General features: G+C 37.3%; 2 protein-coding genes and 1 pseudogene across 2 annotated transcripts; 1 reads left to right on the top strand and 2 right to left on the bottom strand.

Moving 5' to 3' along the window:
• Positions 1–300: 300 nt before the first annotated feature.
• On the bottom strand, positions 301–2,415 carry LOC9313645 (annotated as a pseudogene).
• A 110-nt stretch (positions 2,416–2,525) lies between these two features.
• On the top strand, positions 2,526–4,745 carry LOC9313646 (putative pentatricopeptide repeat-containing protein At3g47840). Its single transcript, XM_002875824.2, has one exon. The coding sequence runs from the start codon at positions 2,595–2,597 to the stop codon at positions 4,695–4,697; it is 2,103 nt and encodes a 700-aa protein (XP_002875870.1). The 5' UTR covers positions 2,526–2,594; the 3' UTR covers positions 4,698–4,745.
• A 52-nt stretch (positions 4,746–4,797) lies between these two features.
• On the bottom strand, positions 4,798–6,725 carry LOC9311939. The gene is made up of 4 exons (XM_021025405.1): positions 6,195–6,725; positions 5,643–5,759; positions 5,269–5,535; positions 4,798–5,119 (listed from the first exon to the last, which is right to left on the bottom strand). Exons 1-4 carry the CDS (start codon positions 6,708–6,710, stop codon positions 4,952–4,954), a joined length of 1,068 nt encoding a protein of 355 aa, XP_020881064.1. The 5' UTR covers positions 6,711–6,725; the 3' UTR covers positions 4,798–4,951.
• Between the last annotated feature and the right edge of the window lie 6,449 nt (positions 6,726–13,174).

Genomic DNA, 13,174 nt, shown 5'->3' on the forward strand with positions numbered 1-13,174 from the left:
CGGTGAGGTAGATGGTGGCAAGCCCTAGCCCCGCCGTGAAAGCCTTAAACGACCAATCTCCAGCTCTAGTCACTATCCCCATTTCTCTGCTTTTCTTTTTCAACAAACAACAACACCACACCGGAGATTTATGGTTCGATGCAAATAAATGTGTACCGGCTCAAAATTGTGATTCCTCGGTTTATTTTGGTCCAAGTTAATTCGGTCACCATTAGTGGTTGACTGATTGGTTTGACTTGAATCGGTTTAATCAAAGAAACCGGTTTAACCAAGTCCATATTACACACTACACAGTTTGAAAATTTGCTTAACTAAATCTTATTTATGATGATAACAGTCTTGCTGATTAAAGTAACTGAATAACTGATACATAGAATAATAATTTAAGGGTCATGTTTCTTCACTATTGCCTACAATCTGCTAATTTATACACACCACCTTCAAGAAGATTAATCACAAAGCTCGATCGAAGTTTCCATCAATCCCCCATATGGAGCCAGTCCGGTTGAGACCCTCGGGATTCGTCAGCTTCTTGTTGATCGAACATTGTTCGTTGAACCTCAATCGGCAGAGTATTAAGCTGTAAAACACAACACCAATAACTCATGAATTTTAAAAACCAATGTCTCTTCTGATCCTAAAGAAAGATCGAGGAACAAACAATATATTCATACGTGTCTAAGAGAACCAAAAGAACTATATAGACCATGGAACTGTAATGACAGCACACATAAAAGATTGATGTTTTGCAGCAAATGTAGTATTGATGCTGAAACCTTCTGATCAACAAGAGCTAATTGATGAGCACTAGAATATTAGTAGTATCAAAAGGAGTTTGGGGCTTACATCTCCAGAAGGAAACATTCCTACTTTTGGACCATTGCTCACATCTGAATTAACGATTTCTAGCTTCATCGAAAGAAACTGCAGACAAATTCATTATTATAGCCTAATGATACTAATGGCGCAGCATTTTAGAAGAAAAATATATAGTACACAGAAACGGCTACCATACCTCAACTTGCCGTTGCAACGACTGAATATAATTGATAATCTCATCAAGCACAAGAGCTTTTCCTATAATCTGAATCATAGGAGCATTCCTTATAAATATTTTCAAAGGTGATAACGCATTTTGTAACAGTGGCTTCAAAGGTAAAACAGCGGATGCAATGAATACGAAACAGCTTTTCCTATAATCTGAATCATAGGAGCATTCCTTATAAATATTTTCAAAGGTGATAACGCATTTTGTAACAGTGGCTTCAAAGGTAAAACAGCGGGTGCAATGAATACAAAACAATTGTATTTTCATGTACAGGAGCAAGACAAAAGGATTATTAGTAAGGTACCTTATTACATCCTGGAATCAAATCCTGAAGAAACTTCATCCTCTCACTGATCTTTTCTCTTCTAGCCTGAGGAAGAAAAACCGAGCTGTAGATAAACAGTTTACGGATAAAACATTGAACATAACAATGCTATGTGTAATAAAAAGGAACACGCCACCCCCTGTAACTGTAACAAATCCCTTTCAAAACTGACATTTTGTTACCTAACAATGAAGGTGTTGTTGTATCAAGAAAGCCGTAATCTTTAGGAAATAGAATAACATACTCGCTCTGCTAGACTGTGCCGGTCAGTAGCTTGTCCTCGTCTTGCTCTCACGTGAATATAATCCTTCAGCGGACTCTTTTCTTCGGTTTCTTTGCTTCCACCACCTGAGCTTGTTTCACCTTCACGTCTCAAACCATCCTCAGTTTCTCCTTCAGATAAACAAACTTTCATTTTCTTCTTACTCGATTCTTTCTGCTCAAAAGTTACATATACGAATCAACTAGTCATATTTTCAGAATCAATGAGACAATGACTATAGAGAGTAATTCCAGAGAATTAAGTCTAATTAAAGTCATAAACTTTAGTACTATAAACTAATCCTAGATAGCTAGATTCCACCATGATTACCTAAAGCTAAAGCATCCCAAGCTAACACTGTAAAATTTGGAAACCAGAGACAAAACAAAATCTAGCAATTTCCAGCTTAAGCTCAAGAGAAGAAATGTGAAATAAAGCTCACCAATCGATTAACGCTGGTGCAGGAAGAGAACATCATCTTAGAAGATTCGTCTTGAGAAGTCAAAGCTCGTCTCTTTCTTCCTCCTCCGGTTTGCTCCGTCACCGTAGACTCCTCAGCCCCAGATATGTAACTGTTACCGGAATACCTGAAGTCTTGACCCGAATTGAGCGGTAATCGGACATCATAGTTCACTGAGAATGGCCAAAACTCAGTGAAAGTTGACTCATTCACTACCGGAGGAACCATTACCGGATTTAGGATCTCCGGATCCGACATCGGAGCAAATAAAAAAAACAAGAAGCTAGCGTTACCGTTTGGGGACTTTGGGTTTGGAATTTGGATAAAGGAGATCACTTTATCTAAAATCTCAAACTAACGATTTTAATTGGACAACGTGCCGTTTTTCGTAGAATTGCTTCATTTTTGACTCTCTGAGAGGACTACCTGCCGTTTTTTGTTAAATGTGATTGGTTACTGTGTAGTGAATGTGTTTCTTCAGGTAAAGAAAAACTAAAACATGATTTTGAGTGTGAGAAATGGCGGCACAATCCAACGGTTTTGTACAGCTTCCATTTCATTGCTCGAGAAACCAGTGGAGAAGACTATTCAGGTGGTCACATTTGATACCAACTCTCACCTACGAAGTCTCATCAATGCCGGGAATTTGCGTGTTGCTCGCCAAGTGTTTGATAAAATGCCGCACAGAGATATTGTTTCATGGACAGCTATCATTAAAGGATACGTAACTGCAAACAATTCTGACGAAGCAATGATTTTGTTCTCTGCAATGCGTGTTGTTGATCCTGCTGTCTCACCTGATACCTCTGTGGTAAGTGTTGTACTCAAGGCTTGTGGTCAAAGTTCCAACATTGCATATGGAGAATCTTTACATGCTTATGCGGTGAAAACATCGCTGCTTAGCTCTGTATTTGTGGGAAGTTCTTTACTGGATATGTATAAGAGAGTTGGAAAGATCGAGAAGAGTTGCAGAGTTTTTAGTGAAATGCCTTTTAGAAATGCTGTAACATGGACAGCGATCATTACGGGGTTGGTTCACGCTGGTCGTTACAAGGAAGGTCTTACGTACTTTTCTGAAATGTCGAGCTCCGAAGAACTATCTGATACTTTCACATTTGCTATTGCCTTGAAGGCTTGTGCTGGTTTACGTCAAGTTAAATACGGTAAACAGATTCATACTCATGTGATAGTGAGAGGCTTTGATGCCACTGTTTGGGTGGCTAACTCGTTGGCGACAATGTACACAGAATGTGGGGAAATGCGGGACGGACTTTGTTTGTTTGAAAATATGAGTGAGAGGGATGTGGTTTCGTGGACAAGCCTTATCGTGGCTTACAATCGAATAGGTCATGAAGAAAAAGCTGTGGAGACATTTATAAAGATGAGAAATTCTCAAGTACCTCCTAATGAACAAACTTTTGCAACGATGTTTTCTGCGTGTGCAAGTCTTTCTAGACTTGTGTGGGGCGAGCAGCTCCACTGTAATGTTTTCTCTCTAGGTCTAAATGATTCTTTGTCAGTGAGTAACTCGATGATGAAAATGTATTCAACATGTGGGAAGTTAGACTCTGCTTCTGTTTTGTTTCAAGGAATGAGATGCAGGGACATTATTTCGTGGAGCACGATTATTGGAGGATACTCTCAAGCCGGTTTTGGAGAAGAAGCTTTTAAGTATTTCTCATGGATGAGACAATCAGGGCCAAAACCAACAGATTTTGCTCTTGCTAGTTTGCTGAGTGTTTCAGGAAATATGGCAGTTCTTGAGGGAGGCAGGCAAGTTCACGCACTTGCTTTTTGTTTTGGTTTAGAACAGAACTCCACGGTTCGTAGTACTCTCATTAATATGTACTCGAAATGTGGAAATATCAAAGAAGCTTCAAAGATATTCGAAGAAACAGATAGAGATGATATTGTTTCTCTGACAGCTATGATCAATGGATATGCAGAACATGGAAAGAGCAAAGAAGCTATTGATCTGTTTGAGAAGAGTCTAAAAGTTGGTTTCAGTCCCGACTCTGTAACTTTCATCAGCGTTCTCACCGCGTGTACTCATTCGGGACAGCTTGACCTTGGTTTTCACTATTTCAACTTGATGCAAGAGAAGTATAATATGAGACCAGCCAAGGAACATTATGGTTGTATGGTTGATCTGTTATGTAGAGCAGGACGGCTAAGTGAAGCAGAGAAGATGATTGATGAGATGTCATGGAAGAAAGACGATGTAGTCTGGACCACACTTCTCATAGCGTGTAAGGCCAAAGGAGACATTGAACGTGGGAGAAGGGCGGCCGAGAGGATTCTAGAGCTGGATCCTACTTGTGCAACTGCACTTGTAACACTAGCCAATATATATTCAAGCACAGGGAACTTGGAAGAAGCTGCGAATGTAAGGAAGAATATGAAAGCAAAAGGCGTGATCAAAGAGCCCGGATGGTCATCAATTAAGATCAAGGATTGCGTTTCAGCATTTGTATCTGGCGATCGGTTCCATCCTCTAAGTGAAGATATATACAATATCTTGGAATTAGTAGTATCTGGTGCAGAAGCTCATAGATTTGATTGTACAATAAAGAGGGTTTTTGGGGTTTATTCATATTCCTGAAAATACAATTAAAATTTTCTCATAATTTAAATTGTTGTTTAATCTGCTCATCAACTGATTCAGTCAATAATCAATGTAGATATGACCCCTTTGAGAAAAAAAGAACAAACGGTGATTCTTCATGATTATATTGGTTTGCATTTTGCAATAATACTAATAAGATATGGATGAGTCTGATTTATACATCAATGATATGAACACGTTACAGCTACGAAAAACAAAAAGATAGAGGAGAAGCTGCTAATTCCACGGAGCTAATTCCACGGACTCTGAAGACGTGATTCTCTGAAAACAGAAGTGCCACCAGAACCAGCTGGTGAAGGAGATGAAGCAATGTAGTTTGTTCCAGATGCAGAGACAGTGACTGCAGGACCGGGTTGAGAAGGACCCACACGCGGGCTCCATCGAGAAGTATGGGGAACCTGATAAACAGCAACAACAATCAATCATCATGTACATATAAGAATGCGAAATCACAGATTGAGCAAAGAGAGGCCAGCTTTATTTCTATCCAACGATTCTAAGTAATTTGTTTCGATTGTTGTTTAAGATGAAGATTTTGAATATTTACCATATTGTGTTGTGACAAGGCTGCTGCTCTTTTGAGAGGAGATTCAGATGACGAAGAAGCACCACACAGTCGAAGCACAGTACGAGTTTGAGCATTATTCTGATTCGCTGCATCATCGGTTTCTCCGCCTTCCATGTGAGTACCAGCATTACCTCCTGAGTCATTAGAGACATCAACATGGAGTGGAAGGGCAGGGCGAGTCGCTGCTGTCGTTCCTTGCTGTTGCATGCAGCCGCGTCTTTTCAATTCTTCCTCAGCATTTAAAATCTGCGTATCCGTTAATTTGAAAAGTATGATTACCTCAATAAACGGGTTTTGGTATACAGCTGAAACACCTTTTTAGAGAGAGAGAAGAGCAGACACACTGAACTGACCTGCTTAAGCACTTGGACTAGATTGTGTTTCTTTGCATTCAAAACTTGTAATCTCTCCTCTACTTCTTTCTGTTTTTTCTCTATCTCGCTTGGTACTTTTTCAGCTGTTTCATTCGCCTGTATCGAGAAAAGAGAACACAGTCACGAAATGAAAAACAACAAAGCTATAAGAAAACAAAACAACTTCACAGAAAATAACTACGATTTTACGCCTTCACAGTTCCCAAATTGATAACTCTCTGCGGCCTGATTGTTTCATCTATAGACTTGTTGCATCACAACATCTATCAATGTGACTTAATAAACTACTTGAGGACACACATCAAAGAATCAAACTGCTTGTCACCATGGCGGCTTCACTTATACAATGTTTATTCTACGATTCAACAAATCAGCCACTTAATTTCGTAAATTCACCTAAAATGACCTAATCTTCCTATGTAGTTCATAAAACTCACCCAAAATTTCTCAATGAGAATGGCGATTCGAGACTTAAATCAGCTAATTAGTACTCAAATTCAATCGGAATGTCACATAGAAATTGATACATACCTCTGCTTCCTCCTTCGCCACATCCTTTTGTGGCACATAATCGGTTTCCTTCAATTCCGTCACTCTCCCTGGACGATCTCCACCGTCTGATCGAGCTCCTTCAAAACCTCTGTCGTTGTTCTCATCTTCCTTAACCCGATTCCCACCTATCACCTCTCTCTTCACATCAACTAGCTTCTGCTTCCCAGAAGAAGCGTTCCCTTCAGATGGAATAATCGGATTCTCCTGATCGGTAACCAACTCAGTCTTGACGCTGAGATTCAAATTAGGGTTGGAATTAAGGGGGAGACGAGAGAGGGCTCGTTTACGGCGATGAAGGAGAGATTTGAAATCCTTGAAAGAGAGATTATGGTCAGGCATTCTCCACCGGCGAGGTACGTCGGGAACTTTGTGAAGGTTGCCTCTGTACATTGATATCGCCACCATCGTCTTCTGCTTTTGGGTTTCTTCCGTTCGTCGAATTCGCCGTTGCCTTCTGCTTCCGTGAGCATATGACGATGAGATTTCGACTTGCATGACGTTTTGCTCTGAGAGGTTAGAAACGTGTGTCGTTTTTGTTTTTATGTAGTCTACCCAACCATTGTACCAACGACGAATTTGGGCCCTTACAAACCCAATAATATCTTTTAAAAAGCCCATTTAGTGTTAAAATTTGGGCCTGCAAACGTGTTGTTGCTTTTTTTTTTTTTTCGGCATGTGCTGTGTTGTTTATATTCAAGAATTTGGTCTGAATATAAAACTATTAGGGCATATGCAACGTGAGATCTTTGAAGTTTGATCTTAGATTGAAAATATTATTAAAATATTATAAGAGTTTTAGTTAAGATCTTTTATAGAGTAATTGATTAAGGGTAGAACATGTTTAGATCTTAAGAAATAATAATTTAATAATCAAAAACTTTAACACACACTTTCGTTAACTTCAAAGAGGAATAGGTTTCACCATTTATTAACAAAGCACTACTCAACTATCTGAAAACAAGAGACATACAACATACATACTCCAGTTTACTCAATCATCAGAAAACAAGAACAAGAACTCTAAACTAGATACTTCAGCAGCTAATCACAACTATATTGAGTAGGGAATTACCTTATAGTTGGCAGGAAATGGTTGTTGGTGTTGCTACTCCGATTTAAACTTCAGAGCTACCTCACCTACATGTCTCACAACCAAAACAAACACTTATGGTCAGTTTAATCAAGCAAAAAAGACACGATACACATAAAAAAAACTTCCGTATCACAGTTTAACTCGAATGTCATTGTTATTTGTAAACCTAATTTTCTTCTAATGAGAACAACAAGCAACAAAACCCATATACTAAACCCAAACCTAAACCTACATCGACTTCTAAAACAAAATCCTCTAAATCTCAGACTTTCGGATGAAACGATGAAACGATAAATCTCAGACTTTCGGAGAACACGTACCTACGGCTTTGGGAGAAAGAGGAAACGATGAAACACCAGATGGGTGAGGCGAAATCAATCGGAGAAGTCGGATGTGGCCTCGAGATCGTCGGAGATCTTTGTCGCCCTAGAGATGGTGTATCGGCAAAAAGAAGAGGAAAATAAAAGGAATAACGAGAAGGGATAGCAGAGAACGAAGCAAAGATCGATTAGGCTCTGATTTTACCGGAAATCGGTGCGAAATCGGCCAACTATCGACGACGGCAACAATCGCCGCGAGAGAGGCTGGAGAGAAACAAAACCCTAGACTTGAAACGATTTTGCCCCAAATGAAAAAAATATTTTCGATATCAAAATTCTTACCCAATCCGCGCATGCCACGTCACAACGAGAGCGGGCCAAGAACTGATCCAGCCCAAGACCACTTCGCCCGATCTTAGCCTTCAAAACCCAAATTCTATTCATTTTAAAATCTAAGAATATGTCCAAAGTTATACCGATACTTATGGTCTTAGTAGCTTATTAAAGGTCTGGTCATATAGGTAATCCGTTCAAATTTGGGTAGAATTCGTTTAGGTTCGGGTTTAATAGATAATATATTTGCTATCCAATAGGGTATTTCTAAATATTCGATATCGGTCCAGTTCAGGTACATTTAGATTCGGGTCAATTTGGATAATATTTTTGGGAACTGATAAATACCAAAAAATTTCTGATATCCTCCAGTTCAGGTAAGATCGGATAAAAATACCCAGAACCCGAAATGTCACAAAAATACACGAACATTCACAAATCACGCAAAAAAGAATATAACTTCAAATTTAATATCTAAATCCAAGCAAAAGTCCCAAAGATTAATATTTAGAGTTAAGAGTAGAGAAAACGACAAATAGATGTTCTTAAACTCCTTAAACAAAAGTATCTAATTGGCAAACCGCAAACAGAAATCTGAATATGAAAAACATAGAAGTATGACGAGTTGATTGATGATGAGTGATGACTTTGTTTTGAATCTTCGTCTCTTGAAAAGATAAAACAAACAAATATCAATCTCAGTTACATAGTTCATACTTCAGACTTTAAAGTTTAAACAATGTATGAATTATAAAATACGAATGTCAATTACTTACCTTAGCCACTTAGTGACTCACTCAAAACCATAGATGTGGAATTCAGGTTCAAACTCTTTAGAACAATGACAAATTAAAGAACACGCTATGATCACGCAATGAAATAACAGGAAAGTATTGTGAGGGGTCCGTGTTGATCTTTGCGTGAGAACACGCATAAGGACACGCAAAGACAATTCATTAGCTTATGTTTTTTTTTTTTCATCTGAAATTAATTAGAGCTCAAAATAGTCATTTATGAAGAATGTTGTTTACATATGTGATATGAAGCGGTTCTCTACGAATTTTTGTCATTAGCTTATGTTTATAATAATCATTTTATAAGCTTTATATGTTTATTTAATCATATACTAAATTAACCAAAATCAGTAGTAAAATTTAAGCATAAACTCATCAGTTTTATTTTTTAAAATGTTTTAAGTACAACACATTTATCGTTGGAAATGTTTTCACTCTATAACCAGAATCTTTTTTTCGACTAAGACATCAGTACTCAAATATTCAAATCTAATTTGGTATGAGTCATTATAATATTATGATTATGTTTGCATGTTTTTTTAGACTTGGTGACTCCTTCCACACTTAGGTTTTACGTTTCTTCTTTTTTTCCGAAGTTTTTGAAATGTTTTTAGTCTATGAATTACAGATTAAACTCGAAATAAGATTCAAATATCATTTGTTTGATATGGTTTTCCTCTGATTTATTTTACTTAGCAAACTGTACCAAAAAAGAACAAAATCCAAATCCAAAAACAAAACAGAGTTAATATTAACATCTTCGTAGATCCGTTCACAATCCAAGTCAGAAATACAATCTAAGTCAAAACATAATTAAATATAACATACCAATATATATAATAATCACGATTCAAACAAATACAAAACAACTTAACAAAAAAGAACAAAATCCAAATACAGAGATATTAATCCCACATCTCAAACTTTACCAATCATATGAGATTTTCTCTCATTAACAAATATTGCTTTCAAGTTTATAGTGTGATGATATGAAGACTGATCATTTTAAGAATTAGAGGTCCATAACATGGAATCATCGAGAGTATGATGAATAATCCTTACAGAGAAATGGTTTCAGTTTAAGTCGTTTAGACATACATCCCGTGTAGTTTGGACGTCCAGCGACCAACACTTCTTCTATCTCAGCAGGAGCAAGAACAAGTTGAACCACCTCTTCAGGAACCACCACTTCCGCAGGATGTGGTTCAGCATCATCCTACACAAAACAGAGTTACATTAACATATTCATAGATCCTATTCAAGCCGAGATACAACAGAGATACAAACATTCACGTCGTCACTGGTCCGATTCAAGCGTACCAAAAAAAGAACAAAATCCAAATCAAAAACAAAACATAGATTATACTAAAATCTTCACAGATCCGATTCAAGCAGAGATACAACAGAGATACAACAGAGATACAATAGAGATACAAACATTCACGTCGTCACTGGTCCGATTCAAGCATACCAAAAAAGGAACAAAATCCAAATCCAAAAACAAAACATAGATTATACTAACAGATCCGATTCAAGCAGAGATACAAACATTCACGTCGTCACTGGTCCGATTCAAGCATACCAAAAAAGAACAAAATCCAAATACAAAAACAAAACATAGATTATACTAACAGATTCGATTCACGCAGAGATACAACAGAGATACAAACATTCACATCGTCACTGGTCCGATTCAAACATACCAAAAAAAAACAAAATCCAAAGTTACCTCAATCGTTCCTGATGTGAGTCAAATTAGACCTAAGACTACTTTCTCAAATAAGAGATCAATTGTAGTACTTCAGGGTCGAAATCCACAAAACTCTCGTGTTCACACAATAGACTAACATGTTTTGAATCAAGCTAAACAGAAAATAAGAATATTAAATAAAAGCAAAGCAAGTAAATCGGGTTTTAAATCAGATGAGGGAAACGTCAGGCTTAGGGATTTCTCAGAAAATAAACTAATAGTAAATATAGAAAATTAATTACGATTATTATCGAACCGTTCTAGAACTCAAAGCACTAATCTATAGCCAACCAGCTCTCGCTCGCATTGACTAACTAAACCTAGTATCAGGTAATTCCACCCTCTCGAATGTGAACTCCTAGGTCTAGACTAGCATTAAAAACAGGTTTGATATGTTCACAAATATTCCTAGACCTCCTCTCGAATGTATCTAGAAGTCTTTTCCCACCTAAGATAGTTCCAGTAATAGGCGCCCTCTGATCCTATGATCAAGTTCTAGTTAGCTACTCTAGAACTAGCATTAAGAACAACCTAAAGTGAAGAACTCTAAAGATTAATCCTAACAGGTAATCAATTTACTATTTCATCTAAATCCCTAATGAGAATCCCTAAACCTAACAGGGTGATTACTCAGACATGATGAATGAAACAAACAACATGATTGAATAGAATTGCATAAAGAAATCAAGAGAAGAAATAAAAGAGATTAAGAAATCTTCTTTGGAGGAGCTCTCTCCAATTATCTCCCAAAGGGTTCAAGCTCCCCATATTACAATAGAATAAGAGATTAAGAGATGAGAGAAATCTAAAACAAAACCCTAAAAATCTATTTATATGTTCTTAAAAACGAGCAGAGACTTCTTTGAAATTAGGGAAAAGTTTTGGGGCGATTATGCAAATCTTCAAAACTTCAAAGAGACTCGAAATTGAATTGCCGTCAGGTATTGGTGTCGACCGACACCAGGGGTGGTGTCGATTGACACTTGCAAGAATTTTGGTCTCCGGATTGCTCTTGTAGCATAACTTCTTGGTTTTGCTCCAGAATGATCCACAATCTCTAAATTGGTCCCGAACGTGTAAATACCTGAAAAAGACTAGAAAAGACTCTAAAAATAACAAAAAGACTCTAAAACTAACACATATATCATGGCTAAAAACGGTAAAATCTATGATATATCAGTTCCCAGATCTCCAGCTTCAGGAGTTGCTTGTCTCGACCAAGGGTTCGAGATTCACTTTCGAAGATTCTGTTGAGGCATAAATTCTGCTCGTCGTAGGCTTGGGCCCTCACACCGGCGACTTTTCGGTTTTGGCTTCTCAAGCGTTTGGCTTTTTCAATCTGATCAGCAGTAGGTATTATAGTCATCTTAAGAAGCAGTCGTAATTGGAAATCGGAAATCGGAAATCTATTAATCGGAGAGACAGAGAGCTTTTTTGTCATAGAAGAAAAGCGAGTGAGAAGAAGAGCAGTGTGAAGAAATGTGAGATATTTTTGTTTCTCTTAGAGATATTTAATTTTGGGAGAATAATTTTATTTATTTTTGGTAAAAATAGGGAAGTCGTCTTAAATTTCATTGGTCTAAGAGCCTGACTGGTTTAAATGCAGCAGTTGCGGTTGCGGTTGCGGGAGTTTGCGGAAGCGGGCGGTTGCTGTTTCAAGCGTTACCAAGTGTTTTGAACGACTGGTTTAGCGTTTGAAACTGGATGCGTTTGCGGGAGTTTTATGACTGGTAAACCAGCGGGTGCGGTAGCAGTTAAATAGAAAAATGACCAAAAAATAAAAAATATAATTACAAAGAAAAGAATGAAAAACACCAATATATTATTATGATAATATTAGAAAAATTGAACATGTTTAATAATTAAAACCATAAATAAAGTACTAAATAATTATTCAAAAATAAAATTTTTTTGTAACAATATAGTACTTTATGCTGGTTTAACTCCAAAAATCGCATCAAATAATAGGACAAACTATAAATAACGTTGAATTCAATCAAAAAGCAAGTGAGTTTCTATTCGAGAAAACAAATCGAAACATATATTCAATCAAAAAGCAAAGCAATACATAATGAAAAGAAAAAAAACAATGCGATGAAAAATATTCAAAGAGTTACACATGAGGTGGTGAATGAATAAAATGATACTATATGATACTTACGTTTGGTTCTTGATTTTCATCAGTTTGGGTGTAAGACATTGAGAGAATAAGGTTTTAGAATATTGATTAGGGTTTCTGATGAGAACGTGATACAAAGATGAAAGATATATATAGGATTAATATATTTTATAATAATTATAAGTAAACATTTGATGATTTTTTTTTTTTAATACAACCGCTACCGTCCGCAGCCGCAAACGCTTGCGGGAAGGAGCTTTTGAAATTCAGCGGTTTCGAGCGGTTTGAAGCGATTCGGAGCGGTTTCTATGATTGGTACCAACCGCTAACAACTGCAACCGACCGCTAGTAACCGCTAGGAGGGTTCTAGCGGAAGAACCAATCAAGCCCTAAGTAGAAGCCAAATATGGCACGTCATAGCTTAATTTATATAACATGCAGAACAACCACAACGAAGGAACGATTTTTTTTTTTTTTTTTTTTTTTGAATATCTGGAAGTTCAAGCCCGAAGGCCCTACATCTCCCAGAGGCGGGATTCACACCAGGTTA

The sequence above is a fragment of the Arabidopsis lyrata genome, assembly GCF_000004255.2.
Source record: "Arabidopsis lyrata subsp. lyrata unplaced genomic scaffold ARALYscaffold_5, whole genome shotgun sequence".
Lineage (NCBI taxonomy): Eukaryota > Viridiplantae > Streptophyta > Magnoliopsida > Brassicales > Brassicaceae > Arabidopsis > Arabidopsis lyrata.

Excerpts from the sequence above, each read along its gene's own strand:
- LOC9313646 (XM_002875824.2), top strand. The coding sequence starts at position 2,595 with ATGATTTTGAGTGTGAGAAATGGCGGCACAATCCAACGGTTTTGTACA.
- LOC9311939 (XM_021025405.1), bottom strand. The coding sequence starts at position 6,710 with ATGCAAGTCGAAATCTCATCGTCATATGCTCACGGAAGCAGAAGGCAA. Across the intron at positions 5,536-5,642 it reads TAGTCCAAGTGCTTAAGCAG|ATTTTAAATGCTGAGGAAGA; the intron begins GTCAGTTCAGTG and ends ACGGATACGCAG. Across the intron at positions 5,120-5,268 it reads CCTTGTCACAACACAATATG|GTTCCCCATACTTCTCGATG; the intron begins GTAAATATTCAA and ends GCTGTTTATCAG.